A 22,007-nucleotide genomic window follows, 5' to 3' on the forward strand; every position below is an offset into this window, starting at 1 on the left:
ATGAGTGGCATTGGTTCTGCGACCCATGAGATAGACCCATGAGATGTTAGAGACAAGAAACTTGGTATTTGGAAAGTTCTTTAAAAATACAGGAACATGTACCTTTTTGTTTTTGGGGAAGGCACTTAATGGGGGGTGAAAAGAAGTTAAAAATAGTTGAATTATTTTTTATGAGGATACTTATATCTTAAAACTGAAGATGTTACAGACGTGAAAGTTGGTATTTGGAATCTCTTTTAAAAATAAAGGAACATGTATTTTTGTTTTCGGAAAATACACATAGATGGGGGTGGATGAAGGACTGATCAAGGGGTTGAATTTTTTTTATGGCGATACTTATCTATATCTCAAAAACTGAAGATGTTACAGATGTGGGAATAGGTATTTGGAATCTCCTTTAAAAATAAAGAAACATGTATTTATTTTTTCGACTTGAGAGAAGACTGTTTCTCACATGTACAGTTCTATGTCACATGGTCGTCTAAGCCCCAAAAGGTAATACCACAAACATGGTTTGGAAAGAATTTCTGAGGTAAATGAAACTCAAGTTTTGGGCGAGTTTTTATACTTTAGGAATTTTCAGATAATGTCTTAGTACAATGCTGAGGAACGATTACTTCAATCAAATTATGAAATCCATGCGAGCGAAGCCGCAGGTAATTTCTAGTCCTTCATAAATTTATATTATTTACAGAATTCTACTCATAATATCTTCTGTACTTACAAACATAATCAACTCATATACAGTATGTAGAATACATCTGCTATAAGATTAACATTTACATTGCATTTATATTTTTGTTTATTGATTTTCCCATTTTGGAACCTAACAAGCATAATGACCTGCTGCATCTTAACGAGAGCCCTTTTGCCACCACTTTCCAGAGTTCCTGAAGGGCCTTCACAGCTACTGTAGAGGTCCCAGGGCCCTCAAAGCCCCCGCTGTACTTCACTCCTACTGGCAGTCCCCTACTTCGGCTCTCCAATCTCAACAGACCAGGGGATGGAATTAATTTATTTAAAAAAATTCCTTATTTAAATAACCTGCACAGGTTGAATGCCCTCTAAAATTTCATTTCTTTTATCTGTTGCTGTTTATTCTTTGCTTGAATATCTATACAGATTTTGGGAAAGGATCAAACACTATCCCTGGTAAACTGTTCCACTCCTTCATGCCCTTCCCAATGAATGAAAATTTACCCCAATCGCTTCTGCTAAAATCCCTTTTAATTTTATACTTGCGGTCAGCCCTGCCGATGTAATTATTTTCCAACTGAAGCCTCTCATGGTTTTCCCCCCATGCTTCCTCTCCTGTATAGGCTATATACTGTATATGGCCCACTGATCTCTATACATGGATGGCTGGTGGCTTGGGTAGCAGTAAGCCGAATAGAAGATGACTGGCGTAGTAAGATGGCAGCGAGCGCATGGTGCAGTAGACCCATTGAATAGACCACGAGGAGCGCGCTTGCTTTGTTTATGCTTAGTTCAGTGACGCCAACCCCCTTGATTGTAGTTCCACGGGTGTTCTGTGCTGTGTTATTTCAAAAGAAATAGTAGTGTATTTTATGAATTTAGGTTTGTTGCCTTGTAGTATGCTTGTAAATTCGTTCGTTCGTAATCTGTTTATCCTCCAGGGTTGGTTTTTCCCTCGGACTCAGCGAGGGATCCCACCTCTACTGCCTCAAGGGCAGTGTCCTGGAGATTCAGACTTTCAGTCGGGGATACAACTGGGGAGTATGGCCAGTACCTCGCACAGGCGGCTTCACCTGTTATGCTGAACAGGGGCTTTGTTGGGGAATGGGAAGTTTGGAAGGAATAGAGACAAGGAAGAGGGAAGGAAGCGGCCTTGGCCTTAAGTTAGGTACCATCCAGTCATTTGCCTGGAGGAGAAGTGGGAAACCACGGAAAACCATTTCCACGATGGCTGAGGAGGGAATCGAACCCCCTCTACTCAGTTGACCTCCCGAGGCTGAGTGGACCCCGTTCCAGCCCTCATACCACTTTTCAAATTTCGTGGCAGAGCCGAGAATCGAACCCGGGCCTCTGGGGGTGGCAGCTAATCACACTAACCACTACACCACAGAGGCGGACACTGCTTGTAAATTACAAAATTATATTTAAATGTGTCCGCCTCTGTGGTGTAGTGGTTAGCGTGATTAGCTGCCACCCCCGGAGGCCCGGGTTCGATTCCCGGCTCTGCCACGAAATTTGAAAAGTGGTACGAGGGCTGGAAAGGGACTCAGCCTCAGGAGGTCAACTGAGTAGAGGTGGGTTCGATTCCCACCTCAGCAGCCTGGAAGTGGTTTTCCGTGGTTTCCCACTTCTCCTCCAGGCGAATGCCGGGATGGTACCTAACTCACCGGGCGAGTTGGCCGTGCGCATAGAGGCGCGCGGCTGTGAGCTTGCATCCGGGAGATAGTAGGTTCGAATCCCACTATCGGCAGCCCTGAAAATGGTTTTCCGTGGTTTCCCATTTTCACACCAGGCAAATGCTGGGGCTGTACCTTAATTAAAGCCACGGCCGCTTCCTTCCAACTCCTAGGCCTTTCCTATCCCATCATCGCCATAAGACCTATCTGTGTCGGTGCGACGTAAAGCCCCTAGCAAAAAAAAAAAAAGGTACCTAACTTGAGGCCACGGCCGCTTCCTTCCCTCTTCCTTCCCTCTTCCTTGCCTATCCCTTCCAATCTTCCCATCCCTCCACAAGGCCCCTGTTCAGCATAGCAGGTGAGGCCGCCTGGGTGAGGTACTGGTCATACTCCCCAGTCGTATCCCCCGACCAAGAGTCTGAAGCTCCAGGACACTGCCCTTGATGCGGTAGAGGTGGGATCCCTCGCTAAGTCTGAGGGAAAAACCTAACCTGGAGGGTAAACAGATGATGATGATGAAATTTAAATGTGCATGTACCTTATGTGAAATCCGAATGAAGAAACATCCTACCGGGTATTAACATACTGCAGTGTTCAGCTTACGGATGTACAAAGAAGGAGAAATCATTTCATCGGTGAGTTTTATACTGCGTTGAAGGTTAGGTCAAATGTTCCACCTTTACAATTCCAAGATTCTTTATTAACTAAATATTTACATGATTTTTAAATATATCGGGACATGTTTTGTCTACCTTGTAGACATCATCAGCCATAAAAACCTTTGAGAAAAAGCTACAAGGACAAGGACAAAGTAACACATTAAAATAATTCGGATAACCGAATATGTCATTTAAAATGGTTATCCGAATTATTTTAATGTGTTACTTTGTCCTTGTCCTTGTAGCTTTTTCTCAAAGGTTTTTATGGCTGATGATGTCTACAAGGTAGAAGAAACATGTCCCGATATATTTAAAAATCATGTAAATATTTAGTTAATAAAGAATCTTGGTATTGTAAAGGTGGAACATTTGACCTAACCTTCAACGTATACTCACGACAATACGGGCTTTATAATGAAGTTTATTTTATGTAATGAGTTTTATACTGTACATAATAATCTCTCTAGGGTAGTGTTTTGAGGTTTAGGTTTATTGTATCTTATTTCGCATATTCTGGGAGCAAAATGGCAATTTTTCTAAGTTTCCTTTCTCGAAACCCGAACATTTAAGATCATGAATTAGGAGTATCAGGCGGGAGATTTGGGAGCCTTCTAAAACAGCTGTTCTCTGCTCCCATCACTTTGAGGAAGACTGTTTAGATAAGTTAAGAAATGATGTATAGCCAACTGTTTTCAATTTTACTGAACATTAACTGCAAGTAAAGATTTATATTTTTAATTATTTGTCATAATTAAACTGACGGTTTTGATTAAATAATTGACGTGACCTTATAACAATCTTAGAAAATGAAGTCTGGAGGAATTCTAGACCTTATTTACATCAGTAATAATTATGGGTTTCAGACACTGGAGTGGTGGGAGAAGGCAAAGTGTGGTGGGTGTTTTAAGCTATCCCATTATACTAGTTGTGGTATTTGGGGCTCATTTAACGGGTGTTACATATTTCTGATGATGACCATCAATATTGCTTTGGTAGCTGAATTTAATTAAAGAGGTCTGTAATAGTAAATTAAACTGCAGGTAATGTGATATATTGACAAGTTTTGAATATTTGCTGGTTTTATGAATGTGTACATTTGTTTCAATTATATTTTAATTTGATAAACTGCACATTATTTCATAGAAACAGGAAACAGGAAACAGGAATTCATTATCAAGCACCGATTATGGTATGTCAAATCTAGGCCTGTATAGTGAGCTACGTTTATAGGTACATCATTTTAAGAATGCATAATTTCGTGACATACATGTATACAATTTACAGCAATGTTTCCAGAAACTGATTTTCACTCGTATTGTGTTACCGATCGCTAATTGCATGTATTCAGCCCCTAAGTTAATATTAGTCAGCCGTTATTATACACTCATTTTTATTGCTATCCCGGAGATTTACTGACCTCGGAACGACGTGTCAGTGATCCCAATGTCCTTATGCTTTGAGTGAACATGTCCCAATATTTTTAATTATTCCAACGCGCCATTAATTGCGATTTAAAATTGACTATATTATCATTGCTTCCCCATAAGGAGAGCTCTAGAATGGGTACGCCAACATGGCGAACCGTGCGCTCAACTTGGCGTACTTTCTCCTGCAGCGGAGAGCTGCCATCAGCGATCCATGTATAGAGATCAGTGATATGGCCTCCTGTATAGGCTCTGTATAATCCTATAAGTCTAGTTTTCTCCCTTCTCTTACTTAAAGTTTCCCACCCAAGTTTTTCTAACATTTCTGATACACTACTTTCTCTCCTGAAATCTTCTCTTACAAATCTTGTTGCTTTCCTGTACACGCCACCTATTTCTTTTATTAGGTATTCCTGGTGAGGATCCCAAACACAGTTTGCATATTCCAATAATGGACAAACCATAGTCAAGTAACTTTTCTCATTTAATTCTTTGTCGCATCTTTTAAGTAGCCTCATTATGATATGTAACGATCTATATGCTTTCCCAACAATGTCATCAGCATGACCCTTCCAGTGCAAATTACTTTCAAATCTCACACCTAAGTATTTCCACTTGTCATCTTTTGGGACAATTACCTCAATCAATCAATCAATCAATCAATCAATCAATCAATCAATCAATCAATCAATCAATCAATCAATCAATCAATCAATCAATCAATCAATCAATCAATCAATCAATCCTGATCTGCATTTAGGGCAGTCGCCCAGGTGGCAGATTCCCTATCTGTTGCTTTCCTAGCCTTTTCCTAAATGATTTCAAAGAAATTGGAAATTTATTGAACATCTCCCTTGGTAAGTTATTCCAATCCCTAACTCCCCTTCGTATAAATGAATATTTGCCCCAGTTTGTCCTCTTGAATTCCAACTTTATCTTCATATTGTGATCTTTCCTACTTTTATAAACGCCATTCAAACTTAATCGTCTACTAATGTCATTCCACGCCATCTCTCCGCTGACAGCTCAGAACATACCACTTAGTTGAGCAGCTCTTCTTCTTTCTCTCAGTTCTTCCCACCCAAACATTGCAACATTTTTGTAACACTACTCTTTTGTCAGAAATCATCCAGAATAAATCGAGCTGCTTTTCTTTGGATTTTTTCCAGTTCTTGAATCAGGCAATCCTGGTGAGGGTCCCATACACTGGAACCATACTCTAGTTGGGGTCTTACCAGAGACTTATATGCACTCTCCTTTACATCCTTACTACAACCCCTAAACACCCTCATAACCATGTGCAGAGATCTGTACCCTTTATTTACAATTCCATTTATGTGATTACCCCAATGAAGATCTTTCCTTATATTAACACCTAGATACTTACAATGATCCCCAAAAGGAATAATTTAAATTAAATTATTAAATTATTTAAATTCAGTTTTCAAGCTCCTGTTTGAAAATGTTATAACAGTTGATTTGCCTCCATTGCCTACTACTAGTTTAATATTCTAAATCCAGCTTCAGAATATATATACAGTATTATATATATAATATATATACATACAAATTTACACACAACTTAAATATTTCCAATGCTTAACACTACGGCTTACAATACTACAGGTTGAGCTTATTACTAGCTTAACATTACAAGAGGTAATAAAGTAAACTTAAAACATAACTACCCAACAACAACAGGAGTACAACAAGCAAATCCATGGAAAGAAAATATTGCAAGAAATACTACTAGTTTAACATTCTAAATCCAGCATCATCATATAAAATTTCATACACATCTTGGGGGGAAAGTCATGGCTGTGATCTCAGCCATGATAATGCCAAGTGGAGACCATGTGAGTAGGCCCAATGAAGGAAGGAACATCTGTAGAGACAGAATTGAAGATATCTGTATCGAAAATCAACAGATTTCATATCGACAGACCACCTCAAAACAGTGCATATTACAAGAAAAGGAAGAGAGCGAGAAAGGAAGCCAAAATAACGGCTGGAACTTCAGGCCAGGGGTGGACCGTTGGATAGATGACTGAGGGGCATGGTCTCTGCTATGGAGAGCCTGAGTTGCGGGAGGACAATGTCTGGCTGTATGCCTCACCACGGATGGTGAGAACGATACTCAGGATCCTAGAAGGGGCAAAAACCCTATGATTGAAATATAGATGCTTATAAAGAACCAATTTCAAAAACTTCGACATCAAGGGAAGCCATGGAAGCTCCAGTAGAACAGATCCGGGAGCAAGCCCAAGATGAAGAAATGGAGACAGAAGTCCCAATTGGACAGGCTGTTGCCAACTCAAAACAAGAAATGGCAACAGAGGCTCCAGTAGAGCAGACTTCTACCACAAGCAAACCAGGAACATCTGTAGAGACAGAACTGAAGATATCTGCATCGAAAATCAACAGATTTCATATCGACAGACCACATCAAAACAGTGCATATTACAAGAAAAGGAAGAGAGAGAGGAAGGAAGGCAAAATAGTGGCTGGAACTTGGATGGAGAAGAAGCCAAGGAACAGGGATCGGCGAGAGGCTATCCCCCCGACAACTCCCAAAAGGCCAAGGTTGGGGGATAGTACACCATCAAGTTTGACTACAAGACCGCCCGCCAAGAAACAGAAAGAAGAGATGGTCATGTCCTTTTTGGAAAGACTAACTTCAGTCAAGGTAGCAATAATACCTAAAATCTTTCCAGACGGGAAACTGAAGGAGGAAGACATGAATAGTGCAAATGAAACCGCTGTCGGACAGATGCCTTCCAGGCTTCCTCAAGTCTCCAAGGCAGGAAAGTGGAGCAATGGTACTGATCTCTGTAAATTCAGAAACTAAAAGCTGGCTGGAACAGACAGTGGCCAATTGCAACCCTTGGAAAGGAGAGAATTTGGAGCTGGCAGAAGCCAAGAAGGTGCTGAATACTACAAAGGTCATCACCAAGTTTCCTCCTCCATTTGACAAGATGAAGGTTGATGATGTGCTTATCAGGATACATCAGCATGACACCAAACTTCCGATGAAAGAGTGGAGAGTGCTGAATGCAACAACTACTGATGATACAGGAAGAACAATTGTTTTGGCCCTTAATGAAAGATATTTTGAAGAACTCAAGAAGAGAGGCCTTAAGGCCAAGCTCGGACTTGGGGCAGATCAAATTTCAAGTAACTAAGGGAAAAAAAAAAACCCTAGCCTTCGCAAGGTTGGTACTGAAAGTTCTACAGGCCAACCTACAATTTCAATTTCGTCAGGAAGTTCAAGTCTGAGCCTATCGTTGTGGCTCTTGTACAAGAGCCATGAGTAGTTAAGGGCAAAGTAGTAGGACTGGCGGAATCTGGAGGTAGGCTAATATAATTATGATACTACATCGAATATGCCTAGAACATGTTTACTTGTGAGCAGAAAACTAAAATGCCTTCTGTTGCAGGAACATTGTTCAAAGAATTAGTGGCGGCCAAGATAAAACTTGGAAATTGGGGAGGTCCCATAGAAATAACCATAGGCTCTGCATACCCCCATATGACTCAACTAGTCTGCCCCCATCAGAAGAAGTTGAGAACCTAATTTGCAACGCAAAGAGGAGAGGCGAACATCTAGTCATTGGAGCAGATGCAAATACCACCTTCTCCTTCCCCCCTCCTGCTTTTCTACTTTTCTCAACATCTGCCTCAACCTGATTCTTGGATAACACTCTACCCTGGTTCCCTTTCCTCAACACACTTTCCTGACATGTCTAACGATGGAATCCTCCATGACCAGAGTCTCAACCCTACCCACCTCATTTGATCCCCTCCCCTCCTGGTCAGCCCTATCTTTCCTGATAGCTGCAGAAGCTACTTCTTCCTCCCTTTTCTCCATTCCATGACCCTGTTCCACCTGTCTTTTCCTATCCTGTACTCTACATTTCCCTTTACTACCTTTTCCCTTCCTCCTACTTCCACACATCTCAGCAACAGTTCCCTGTTCCTCATCTTCCCATTTTTGTTCTACCTGGAGTTACTCGTACCGATTTCTCACAGACACCTGTCCTGAATTCTGATCCTAAATAGAGCCCTTAGCCTGCAATCTCCTTCCACTTAGAACTTTAGACCACCTGTCTTCTACAATTCCCCCCTTTCCTTCCTATCCCTCTTTTACACCTACTGTAACCTGTACATTGTTTGAGGGAGGCCTACCTTCCTTCCTGTCTTCTGTGAGAATCCTAATTATCACCCTCATACCCCTCAATGCTTTGCCACACCCACAGTTCCTACACTTGAACTCCTTAGTCGTTATTTATGAAAAAAATGAAAAGAAAAGGAAAAATAAAATAACTTGTTATGTGCAAAAAAATTGAACAGTAGGAAATATTGTCTAGGATAGTACTCAAAGATCACACGACAATAAGGTAATTAATATACTACTACACTACAATACTACTTAGTCGTACTCTATTTTTATCCTACAATACACTAACAAGATAAAAACTGCTGTTAATTACTGAATACCAAAAGGAATACACAAGAATTACACGATTCTAAACTGCAGTTAAGCCTATCCTAATTACAAGTACAGAATTCTAGTAAGAGAGTTTCTACGGATACCTCTACTATACTACAAAAATATTTTGTTAAGAATGAAGCCATGTTTTCCAGTGTCGACTTAGTTAAATGCAATAAAAAACTTTCCAGTCTGTCAAACCCACAGCCAAATATTTTACAATAATAAAATAAGCACGCTAATTTCTAATAAGATATTACTCGTATACTACTGTACAGTGCACTACAATAATTTTAAACTACGTTCAGACTTATCCTAATTACAATACCAGTACCGTATGTCACTACTAAGCACAAACAGAAATGAAAATTCAAGTCTGAAATTTGCAAGAACTACTTTACTCAAAGATTACCAACAAAGCTAAATGCTTAGACATATTATTATTAGCACTATGCTCTAATAGATACACACAAAAGATACACACACAAAGATACACACGAATATAGCAGGCAAGATATGGTACTATCTAAATATACCATATCTACACTACAATTCTCAACTGAAATGTGGTTATATGATTTTTACCACTGGTGGATTACTATTATTTTCCGTACTATGCAGTACAGAGAATAAAATAAAAGTGTCCTTAAATGCTGAAAAATAAGAGGTTGTCTACAATAATTTCTGTCAAAACTACTGCAATATTATTGGGATATAGGAATTTGTGTATTAACTTTTACTCGATGAATAAATGAAAGTGCAAAGTACAAATTATGCTGGGAACTTAGACTACAAATTATTGGAATAAAGTAATCAGCTGATTTTGTATTTGTTTACACAACTACCAAGTGTATGTAGCAACAATTGTCAACAATCCAACAATGTTAAATGGGATGGCAAATCAGGTTGTAAGTTTCACCAGTGGTTTTAATTACTGTTTTGAATGGGTGAAATTACCTCATGGGGATCACTGTAAATTACTTATGTATTAATATCAGGAATGATCTTCGTTGGGGTAATCAGAATAGTGAGGTTATAAATAAAAGTTACAGATCACTGCATAACGGTTATCAGGGTATTTAGGGGTCGTAGTAAGGATGTAAAGGAGAGGACATATAAGTTGCAGGTAAGATCCCAGTTAGGGTATCATTCCAGTGTACAGAACCTTCACCAGAGTGACTTGATTCAAGAACTGGAAAAGATGCAAAGGAAAGCAGCAGGCTTTGTTTTGGGTGATTTCTCACAAAGATTGGCGTGAGCTCACATGCAGGAGAGTGTGTGTTTGAACCCCACTGTAGGCAGCCCTGAAGATGGTTATCTGTGGTTTCCCATTTTCACACCAGGCAATGGCTGGGGATGTACCTTAATTAAGGCCACGGCTGCTTCCTTCCCATTCCTAGGCATTTCCTTTCCCATAGTCGCCATAAGACCTATCTGCATCAGTGCGATGTTAAGCAAATAGCAAAAAAAAAAAAAAAAAAACTTTGGACTAAGAAGACCTACGAGTTAGGAGACAAGTTGCTTGACTAAGCGATGTGTTCCAAGCTGACGGTAAAGAGATGGTGTGGAATGATATTAGTAGACAAATAAGTATGAATGGAGTTCATAAAAGCAGGAAATATTATATACATATACACACACGCACGCACACACCCTCCGCTGTGAGCCATGTGACCTTGCCATGGTGGGAAGGCTTGCGTGTCCTAGTGAAGCAGGTAGCCAGGCCGTAGGTACAACCATATTGGATACGTATCATCCAGAGATCAGTCTAACGAATGGTTCAACGAAAGGGGGGTAGCAGCCTTTTGGAAGTTGCAAGGGCAGCAGCCTTAGATGATTGACTGATATAGTCTTGTAATAATACTTAAGATGGCTTAGCTGTGTCAATACTGCTATACGGCTGAAAGCAACGGGAAACTACAGCCATAACTAACTCCAGAGGACATGCAGCTCTCTCGGTATGAATGATGTACTGACCATGGCTTCCTCCCAGGTAAAATACACTGACTGACAGTGACAATGCAACACCAAGGAGGAGTGGTTCGAAAGGGATGAAATTTGGGGAAAAAACAGAGACGGCACGGATGAATAATTGATGTTTATTTCAAACCGATATGCAGGTTACACAATGCGCACGGCATCGACTCAGTAGGATGTAGGACCACCGCGAGCGGCGATGCACGCAGAAACACGTCGAGGTACAGAGTCAATAAGAGTGCGGATGGTGTCCTGAGGGATGGTTCTCCATTCTCTGTCAACCATTTGCCACAGTTGGTCGTCCGTACGAGGCTGGGGCAGAGTTTGCAAACGGCGTCCAATGAGATCCCACACGTGTTCGATTGGTGAGAGATCCGGAGAGTACGCTGGCCACGGAAGCATCTGTACACCTCGTAGAGCCTGTTGGGAGATGCGTGCAGTGTGTGGGCGGGCATTATCCTGCTGAAACAGAGCATTGGGCAGCCCCTGAAGGTACGGGAGTGCCACCGGCCGCAGCACATGGTGCACGTAGCGGTGGGCATTTAACGTGCCTTGAATACGCACTAGAGGTGGCGTGGAATCATACGCAATAGCGCCCCAAACCATGATGCCGCGTTGTCTAGTGGTAGGGCGCTCCACAGTTACTGCCGGATTTGACCTTTCTCCACGCCGACGCCACACTCGTCTGCGGTGACTATCACTGACAGAACAGAAGCGTGACTCATCGGAGAACACGACGTTCCGCCATTCCCTCATCCAAGTCGCTCTAGCCCGGCACCATGCCAGGCGTGCACGTCTATGCTGTGGAGTCAATGGTAGTCTTCTGAGCGGACGCCGGGAGTGCAGGCCTCCTTCAACCAATCGACGGGAAATTGTTCTGGTCGATATTAGAACAGCCAGGGTGTCTTGCACATGCTGAAGAATGGCGGTTGACGTGGCGTGCGGGGCTGCCACCGCTTGGCGGCGGATGCGCCGATCCTCGCGTGCTGACGTCACTCGGGCTGCGCCTGGACCCCTAGTGCGTATTCAAGGCACGTTAAATGCCCACCGCTACGTGCACCATGTGCTGCGGCCGGTGGCACTCCCGTACCTTTAGGGGCTGCCCAATGCTCTGTTTCAGCAGGATAATGCCCGCCCACACACTGCTCGCATCTCCCAACAGGCTCTACGAGGTGTACAGATGCTTCCGTGGCCAGCGTACTCTCCGGATCTCTCACCAATCGAACACGTGTGGGATCTCATTGGACGCCGTTTGCAAACTCTGCCCCAGCCTCGTACGGACGACCAACTGTGGCAAATGGTTGACAGAGAATGGAGAACCATCCCTCAGGACACCATCCGCACTCTTATTGACTCTGTACCTCGACGTGTTTCTGCGTGCATCGCCGCTCGCGGTGGTCCTACATCCTACTGAGTCGATGCCATGCGCATTGTGTAACCTGCATATCGGTTTGAAATAAACATCAATTATTCGTCCGTGCCGTCTCTGTTTTTTCCCCAACTTTCATCCCTTTCGAACCACTCCTTCTTGGTGTTGCATTTGCTCTGTCAGTCAGTGTATGTACCGTATACTTAAACTTTAATATAATGGTTGTATCATATTCTTAAAGACTTTAAAAGTATTGAATAGGTGGTTTTCAATAAATTAATTGATAACCATTTAAAATATTTTAACAGGAGAGAAGCCACACAGATTTATGGTGTCAAGCACCCTAAACTCTACCAACATCATAATTCAACCCTCAAGTCCATTGGCAAGTGACTGGAGAAAGAGGGTATAAGAAAATTACCACGTGACAGCAGTGCGCACATATCAATACTTAGGCCGGCATTTTTGGCAACTGTTTACTTGCTTGGGCCATATGTCCTTCCTCCTTGCCTGAATTATTTCTCAATAGAATACTACCTGAGTTACTGGAAAATATTCTCCTGGGTAATCGGCAGTGAATGTGGCTATGTCATACTGGCGCTTTACCGCATTTCACTCACAGTGTCACGCAGCACTTAAATGACCATTATCCAGGGAGATGGTAGGCCATGATGGACCAGTTAAATGGCCTCCATGCTCTGTCGATTTAACTTCCATGGACTTTTCTTGTTACGTGAAGATCAAAATAGAAGGGGGGAAATATCAAAGATTTGCTGTAATCAAACCATTGGGCATATTGTTTCTTTCAAGCAGTGTTTCATTCCTTTAATACTGTTGTCAGTAAAGGAGTGCATGATCGTGCAGCCTCAGAAATGCATCTTTGCGGATGCTAAACGATAAAGAACATTACTGAGACCAACAAACGACGGGAGAAATGATCGGGTGCATTCCTAGACTGATAAGTGTGTCTTAATTACTTTGTATGCAATTATGGCTGCTTAATAAACAAACTGTGGATATTGCCTGTAAGAGACAAGGACAATTCCGCATGAGTCAAATGAAGAAACTTGTGCATTCGCACAGAGCATTATCTCTGTCTCCATCTGTCATACAGCCCACTTTCCCTCTCTTTTCTGAAGCACAGCAGCGGGCAGTGGTTTGTGCTCTAGCACAGCAAATATGGCAAATTTGTCAATTTGAATCACGCGCCCGGAAGTAACAAAGTAACCTCATGTTAAATGTAATTTAACAGCTTTCAGTCTGTCGAACACACACTTTCAATATAAATATTACACTAGAGCATACGCACGTTATAAATTTCATAGAGCCCGTATTGTCAAAAAGTATCAACTTGTGAAAACTGAAATTTATAATTCCACCTTTACAATACAGTAATTGTCTTTATTGAAAAGACTACATTAGACTATATTCATGATACATGTTTTGTCCTCTTATGGAACATCTTCAGTCACACATACAAACATTGAAAATAAGGTGAGGACACATGAAATTTGGTTATGTAGATTCTTTCATTATGTCTTATGGTATTGTAGATGAATATTCGGGTTCAGTCTACTCCGTGATGTCCATTAATGGACCATTTATATTGGTATTATCAATCTACTCTAGTCGACTGCCCAGTCAATCAATTGTTCCTTGAACTTTCGGTTGTGTTCCATTTAGAGTGGTGTAAGAACGTTTCCAGAAGTTGATATTTCTAGACTGTTTGTGGAACAGTATATATATCGAGCTGACTGGCTGGGTAGTTAATGAGTTAGTGGGGATAGTTAATTAGCCTTGCCTTGTGATGGTGAAGTGAATAATCAGTGTGAGGACTTGTTGTGATGCAAGTGTGTTAAACTGATATAACTTGAAAACAATATTCTGTCACCCATGGTAAATTATGCAAGTACCGAGCTCGAATTATTATTATTACTTTTTTTTTTTTTTTTACAAGCGAATGTACCACTAAGGATCATGCTACAACTTCTTTCCCTTCGTGCAGAGTTTTCTCTGTGTCCAATACGCCTTCATGCGTTCGCTGGCCTACTTCCGTTGTTCATCTGTCCAGGCTCTTCTGGTTTTCCTAGTTCTTCCTGTGGCTTGAACACCTTGCATTCTTCAGTATGTTCCTAAACGCATTCCTTTCTAACAGCTGGTATTCCAAGATGCTTAACCTTTCCATATCCTTCTTCGTATCCTTAATCCATGCTGTAGTAGTCTTTTTTCTCCAGAAGCAATCGAATATCTGTTTGGTAAGTCTGTTTGCGTTCATTCTGTATAGATGTCCAAGAAACACCAGCCTCCTTTTCTTCATGGTCTCTGAGATTCTTTCCACCTTCTGGTAAACTTCTTTGTTGCTCCGAAGTTTCCATCCACTTTCAGTGTGGACAGCTCCCATAATTTTTCTGAGGATTCTTCTTTCCAGGACTTCTAACTTCTCCAGCTTGTAGTTCATGGACAGGCATTCATTGGCATACAGGCATTCTGTTTTGACCACGGTGTTGTAATGTTTTAATTTGGAATTCCAGGATAAGCACTTTTTATTGTGGATGTTTTTTGTCAAGCCGTATGCTCTCTCCATTTTTGAGATCCAATCTTCATTATTATTATTATTATTATTATTATTATTATTATTATTATTATTATTATTATTATTATTATTATTATTATTATTATTACGGAGAGGCAAGCGTCCAGCATATTGGTGGAATGAAGAAATTGCTGAGTTGAGGAAACAATGCCTGCGACTCAGACGAAGGACACAAAGAGCACGACATAACGACGCAGCTCTCTCAGTAGAGTATAAGACTATGAAGAAAAGACTGCGAAATACAATTAAAAAGAGTAAAGCCGACAAGTGGTGGGAAATGTCTAAGGAAGTGGATGAAAATCCATGGGGATTAGGGTATAAAATTGTCATGAAGAAATTCGGGATGCTACCAAGCCCTATCATGGATCCACGCACCATGGAAGAAATAGTACACATACTATTCCCTGATCATGCAGAGAGGATTGATGATGAGGCCGAGAAAGAACTAGACAATGTACCACCTTTTACAATTGAAGAATTGATAACAGCAATTAATTCCCTTAGAAATAAGAAAGCCCCTCGTCCAGATGGTATTCCAGCAGAAGTACTAAAGGTGGCAGTCGAATTATGTCCTCAACTGTTGTTGAGAATGTATAATCATTGTTTGAAAGAGGGAATTTTTAGCTTTCGTTGGAAGATAGCTAGATTGGTTCTGATCAGTAAAGGGAAAACTGGGGGTTACAGACTTCTATGTATGCTGGACACTGCCGGGAAAGGTTTAGAGAAGCTCCTACAACCGAGAATACTAGCAGCAGTCCGATTAGCTGGTGACCTATCCGACCAACAACATGGATTTTGCAGAGGTCACTCAACTCTAGATGCTGTGAAGGAAGTGGTGAAGACAGCAGAACGAGCTCAAACGGGTAATCATTATTCTAGGAAACTGACGCTTCTTGTGACTCTAGATGTTAAAAATGCCTTCAACTCGGCAAGATGGAGTGATATTTTGGAAGCTCTAGAAGACACTTTCAAGCTACCAGAATATCTCATGTATATACTACGAGACTATTTGAAAGACCGTACATTGTTATACGACACGGAAGACGGTCAGAGAAGAAAACGGCTCACAGCTGGTGCAGCGCAAGGCTCAATTCTCGGACCACACCTTTGGAACATCATGTATGATGATTTGTTACAGCTGGAGATGCCAGAAGATGTAAAACTTGTGGGTTATGCTGATGATGTGGCTGCTGTGATAGTAACCCGTAACCTAGAGCTGGCTCAATTTAAATTGAATCAGGTGATGCGACGTATCAAAGAATGGATGATAAATCACAAGTTAGAACTCGCAGATCACAAAACGGAAATTGTCCTCCTGACGAGGAAAAGGATTAATACTGTTGTACCGATGCAGATAGGACAGATAGCCATCGAAACAACTAGGAGCACAAAATATCTTGGTGTAACGCTTGATACTAAGCTTACATATTGGGACCACATCCAACGGGTAACAGATAAGGCAGCGAAAACCATGACTGCACTGAGCAGACTCATGGGAAATATCAAGGGACCAATATCTAGTAAAAGGCGGCTTCTCATGTCGATTGTTCAATCGATACTGCTATACGGTTCGGAAATTTGGGCTGAATCGTTAAAAATTGTGAAATATCGGAGAAGAATTGCGGCTGTACAACGGAGAGCAGCTTTACGAACTGCTTGCGCATATCGCACAGTATCAGAACCCGCGATTCTAGTAGTAGCAGCAGTAGCTCCCATTGACTTGTTGGCCTTCGAAAGACAAGAAATTTGGCTCACACAAGAAGAGCTAGGAAGGAAAAGGGCAAAGGCTTTGGCTCATAGTCACAGAATGCAATGATGGCAAACAAGATGGGAAGATGATTCTAGAGGGAAATGGACGAAAAGACTGATACCTTCTCTGGGCGTATGGGTTGCCCGAAATCATGGTGAAGTGAACTACTATCTCACACAGTTCTTGACAGGTCATGGATACTTCCGAAAATTTCTTCATAGGCTAGGGCTAGCAACTAGTCCGGTGTGCATATACTGCGGTGATATCGATGACGTATCACATACTTTCTTTGTGTGTGTTCATTGGCTGCCACAAAGAAGATGCTTAGAAGTTATGCACGGAGAATTGACGCCAGAAGGGATCGTGTCAGTAATGCTACGAAGTCGAGAATCTTGGGACCAGGTGGCAGTCTATGTAGAAAATATTCTGCGTCAGAAGAAGAAGGACCTGGAAGATTACGACAGATAGTAAAGCAGAAGAAGGAAGATGAAGCACAAGATGCATTAAGCACGACATCCGCCCTGAAGTAATGCGAGAGCAGTTTCCGGGGCGGAGATAAACGTCGTGGGAAAAGGGAGTGTGGTTTTTAGTGGGTAAGAATCTCCACACACTTGTTGAGTGCAGACCCTCACAAGCGTCTTATGAAAGATTTTCCACACTCCCTCGCAAAAATATTATTGTACATCCAATTCCACTTATTTGTATCATTATTAGTTTGCGATTGCATTATTTGTGAGTTTATATCATGAAACATTTGTTTTATATAGATATTTATATGAGTTTAGTTAATGTAAGAACCTGTATATAATTTATTATTAATGATTTGTAATCCACTACAGAATTGTGAAACACACTGTACATCCAGAATGGTATTGGGTAGATGAGATCTCGGTAGAATAACCTGGCATTATATCTAGGCCTTGTCCGCCTGTCACCCGGCAGCCCCGGGTTCGATTCCTGGCCGGGTCAGGGTTTTTTAATTGTAATGATTAATATCCCTGGCCTGGGAACTGGGTGTTTGCGATGTCCTTAATCTTCCTTTCCTCACACATAACATTTCACACTACCGCCATTCCAATTACATGCAGTGGTTGCAATCTCCATGTTGAAGTTATAGGCAGTTGTTTAAATAGCAGTTTTGTTGATGTTCTTAGAGTGAAGTGTTTTGTTTGTGATACAGTGATTAAGGTTATGTGCATGCAATTTGTAACTAATTGTAAATAAATCCGTGTACACAAGTTGACAGCATTTTTTGTGCGTCATTGTGGATACATCAGTTGATATATCTGTATTGTCAGAATCAACTGTAAACTGCTTCAGTGTGCTTTTTCTTAAGAGTGTTACAGTGTTGTTTATAATTGTGTATAACTGTATAGTCATTGGGTGAACTGAGTGAGAATTGTGTATTGTATGGAATAGACTCAGTGTCAATAGAGTGGCTTTACAAGCAGAAGTGAACGTATCTTATGTGATATTTATTTTCACTAAATAAGATTGCATTTAGAACGATATGACTATCACAACATATTGCTTTTGTTCACTTCGCTCCACTCCAGACAAGGTCAATAACTTAGCACAGTCAACTCAACACAGTTAACTCACAGTCAACATTTCTGCTCCACACAATGAACTGTTCAACATGTATCATTCAACAGTAACACAGCACGACCACACTCCAATAGTCTCAGCGATGACAACTCTCTGGCATCACTCCAACAGTCTACAACGATGGCATTCCCTCAACATACTGACATTGACACACTCCTGTTCACTGCGACCCTTCTTTTATATCCCTGCTGATGAAGTACTGGTATCTTCGTGATGTGGCTAGAAAAGGAATATTCTCATTTTGCCTTCCAGAAGTTCCAAGGATACACCAGATGAAGAGCACAATACAAGCAGATGCAGACATCTGCCCCAGGTCAACTGGGAGCTTCCAGTCTGACTCACTCTCTCCTTTGAGGAAATACCAAAGGGGCTACAGAGGGCTGGCAGTTCACAGACATATAACAATATATATTTGAGGATGGCAGTATGTGAGGATTTGGAGATTGTTCTTGTCCTTTTGTGATTTAATGTTCGTTCTTGTCTCCTTTTTCTGTGCTTCCTCTTTCTACATTCACCTGTTACTGTGTTGATCCAATTGTGTGTTCCTTTTCATGTTCCTATCTCTATACAACTTCATTTGAAACTTGTTTGTTCTTTTCCAGTTCTCATACTACTATTGATTTTGTTTAGTGCTCACATTCATTAATTATGTATTATTTCAGGACGTGACCTCAATGGATCAAAAATTGAAGTTACGTGGGCTAAACCAAAAGACAAATTGAAATATATTTTTCCTAGACGTCATATAAAAGGAAATACGGATGATGAGGTGATGTAAGTGTAGTTTACAGTATTCGTTAATATAGTCATTAGTGCTTGTTCTAGTGTAACTGTTCTAAAATCTATCTATATATATAAAATAACTTGTCCTGACTGACTGACTGACTGACTGACTGACAGATTCATCATTGCCGAGCCAAAACTACTGGACATAAAGAAATGAAATTTTGGGGATATATTCATATTAAGATGTACGTGCTCGCTAAGAGAGGGCTTTTGGATATTCCATCACTAAGGGCGGTGAAAAGGGGGATGAAATTTTAAAATGAGTGTATCTATATTAGAAAACTTTAAAAGATTACAGATGTAAAAATTTGTATTTTGAATCTTCTTTAAAAATAAAGAAACACGTATTTTTTGTTTTCAGAAAATCCCACTAGGAGGGGTGAAAAAGTGGTTAAATGCCTATAATCAGGATACTGGTACTTATATCTCAGAAACTGAAGATATAAATACCCAAAAATTGGTACTTTTGATCTCTTTTAAAAATAAAGAAACACATATTTTTTGTTTTTGGAAAATCCAATTAATGGGAGGGTGAAAAGGGGTGGTGAATTTTTAAAATGAGTGTGTGTATATATATATCAAAACTTTGAAAGTTTACAGATGTAAAAATTGGTATTTAGTATCTTCATTAAAAATAAAGAAACATGTATTTTTTTGTTTTCGGAAAATCCCAATAGGGAGGGGGGCGTGAAAAGGGGAGAAAAAGGGGCTGAATGACTTTAATGAGAATACTTATATCTCAGAAACTGAAGATAATACAGACCTGAAAATTAGTGTTTGGGATCGCCTTTAAAAATAAATAAACACGTATTTTCTTGTTTTTGGAAAACCCAATTAATGGGGGGTAAAAATGGGAGTGAATTTTTTAAATGAGTGTATCTATATCTCAAAACTTTTAAAGTTTATAGATGTGAAAATTGGTATTTAGAATCTCCTTTAAAAATAAAGGAACATGTATTTTTTTGTTTTTGGAAAATCCCAATAGGAAGGGTGGAAAAGGGTGAAAAATGGGTTGAATGCCTTTAATGAGGCTACTTATATTTCAGTACCTGAAGATATTATAGACCTGAAAATTGGTATTTGGGATCTACTTTAAAAATAAAGAAACAGGTATTTTTTTCCTTTTGGAAAATCCAAATAATGGGGGTGAAAAGGGGGGTGAATTTTAAAATAAGTGTATTTACATCTTAAAACTTTAAAAGTTTACAGATGTAAAATTGGTATTTAGAATCTCCTTTAAGAATAAAGGAACATGAATTTTTTTGTTTTTGGAAAATCCCAATAGGAGGGGTGAAAAGAGGTTGAATGCCTTTAATGAGGATAGTTATATTTCAGAAACTGAAGATATTACAGATCCAAAAATTGGTATTTGGGATCTCCTTTAAAAATAAAGAAACACATTTTTGTTTTTTTTTTGTTTTTGGAAAATCCAATTAATGGCAGTGAACTTTATGAAAGACTATATCTACAGAATATCTGAGAAACGTAAAATGTTACAGACATAAAAAATAGTATTTGGAATCTCCTGTAAATGCAAGGATACATAGGTGATTTGTTTTTGGAAACTCCACTTAATGGGAACTGGAAAGGGGGTGAAATTTTAAAATCAGAATTTCTACGGTATATCTCAAAAACTTAACATGTTACAGAAGTGAAAAATGGTATTCTTTATTTCTATTAAAATAAAGAAATGGGTATTTTTAGTTTGTGAAAATACCACTTGGGTTGAAAGGGGGTGGGGGTTATAATAGACTGAAAATGGTGTTGAATTCTGTTAATTAGGCTACTGATGTCTCAAAAATGAAGATGTTACAGACGTGAAATTTGATATTTGGAATCTGCCTTTAAAAGTAAAGAAACACATATTCTCGGGAAATCCAGTGATGTGGTGGGGGAGGTGAAAGAGTTGAAAAATTAGTTGACTTAATTGTACGAGAATACTTACATCTAATAAAAACTAAAGTTGTTACAGACGTGAAAATTGGTATTTGGATCTACTTTAAAAACAAAGAAAACCGCTCTTTGGGGAGGGGGGGGGAGGGAATCATCCTGGGGGGCGGGAGTGAAAAGGAGTTGAATTCCTTTCATGAGGACACATATCTCAAAAACTGAAGATGTTAGAGTCGTGATACTTGGTATTTAGAACATCCTTTACTATTAAAGAAACAAGAATTTTTGCCGGAAAATTCTCTTAAGGGGGGGGGGGGGAGTGTGAAAGGAAGTGAAAAAGTGAATAATTTTTATGGGGATACTTATATCTCAAAACTGAAATAACAGATGTGAACATTGGTGTTTGGAATCTCCTTTAAACATAAAGAAACACGCTTCCTTTTAAATTTTTTTGGGGGGGGGTAAATCAACTTAAGGGCGTTGGGGTGTAAAAGGAGGTGAGATCAATTGATTTTACAGTTCATAATGTACTTATAAGGAGCATCCGTTGCTCAGGTGGCAGCGCACGGCTTCTCACAGCTGGGTTCCGTGGTTTAAATACCAGTCACTCCATGTGATATTTGTGCTGGACAAAACGGAGGCAGGACAGGTTTTTCTCCAGATACTCCGGTTTTCCCTGTCACCATTCATTCCAGCAACACTGTCCAATATCATTTCATTTCAGTTGTCATTTATTAATCAATGCCCCAGAGGAGTGCGACAGGGTTCGGCAGCCGGCACAATTCCTATTGCCGCTGCTAGACAGGGCTTTATTCATTCCATTCCTGACCCTGTCGAATGACTGGAAACAGTACTTATCCTGATCATAAACCGATCATTTTTAATCTTTCCTGGGTTCGTTTTCAAGAACCATCTTTTCGCTCGGAGAAAGTTCTTAGATTACAGTAGATTCTCCTGGCATTTAAATAAAAATTTAAACACATTTTAAATAAACGATAGGAATGAGACTGACCGTCCAATGTTCACCTCTATAATAAGGTCAATAATGCACGGGAGTATGTCATTCGTATCACCAGAAATCCCGCACACT

The 22,007-nt window shown here is 40.2% G+C and overlaps 1 protein-coding gene across 1 annotated transcript in view; it reads left to right on the forward strand.

Annotated features, from left to right (window-relative positions):
- LOC136863591 (probable RNA-binding protein 46) overlaps positions 1 to 22,007 on the forward strand; it is a 290,814-nt gene that overhangs the window by 133,806 nt on the left and 135,001 nt on the right. The window contains exon 3 of the mRNA XM_067139969.2: positions 18,904 to 19,015. Within this exon, the coding sequence (XP_066996070.2) occupies positions 18,904 to 19,015 (112 nt within the window). The remainder of the gene's footprint in view (positions 1 to 18,903; positions 19,016 to 22,007) is intronic.

Source organism: Anabrus simplex, chromosome 2, assembly GCF_040414725.1.
Source record: "Anabrus simplex isolate iqAnaSimp1 chromosome 2, ASM4041472v1, whole genome shotgun sequence".
NCBI lineage: Eukaryota > Metazoa > Arthropoda > Insecta > Orthoptera > Tettigoniidae > Anabrus > Anabrus simplex.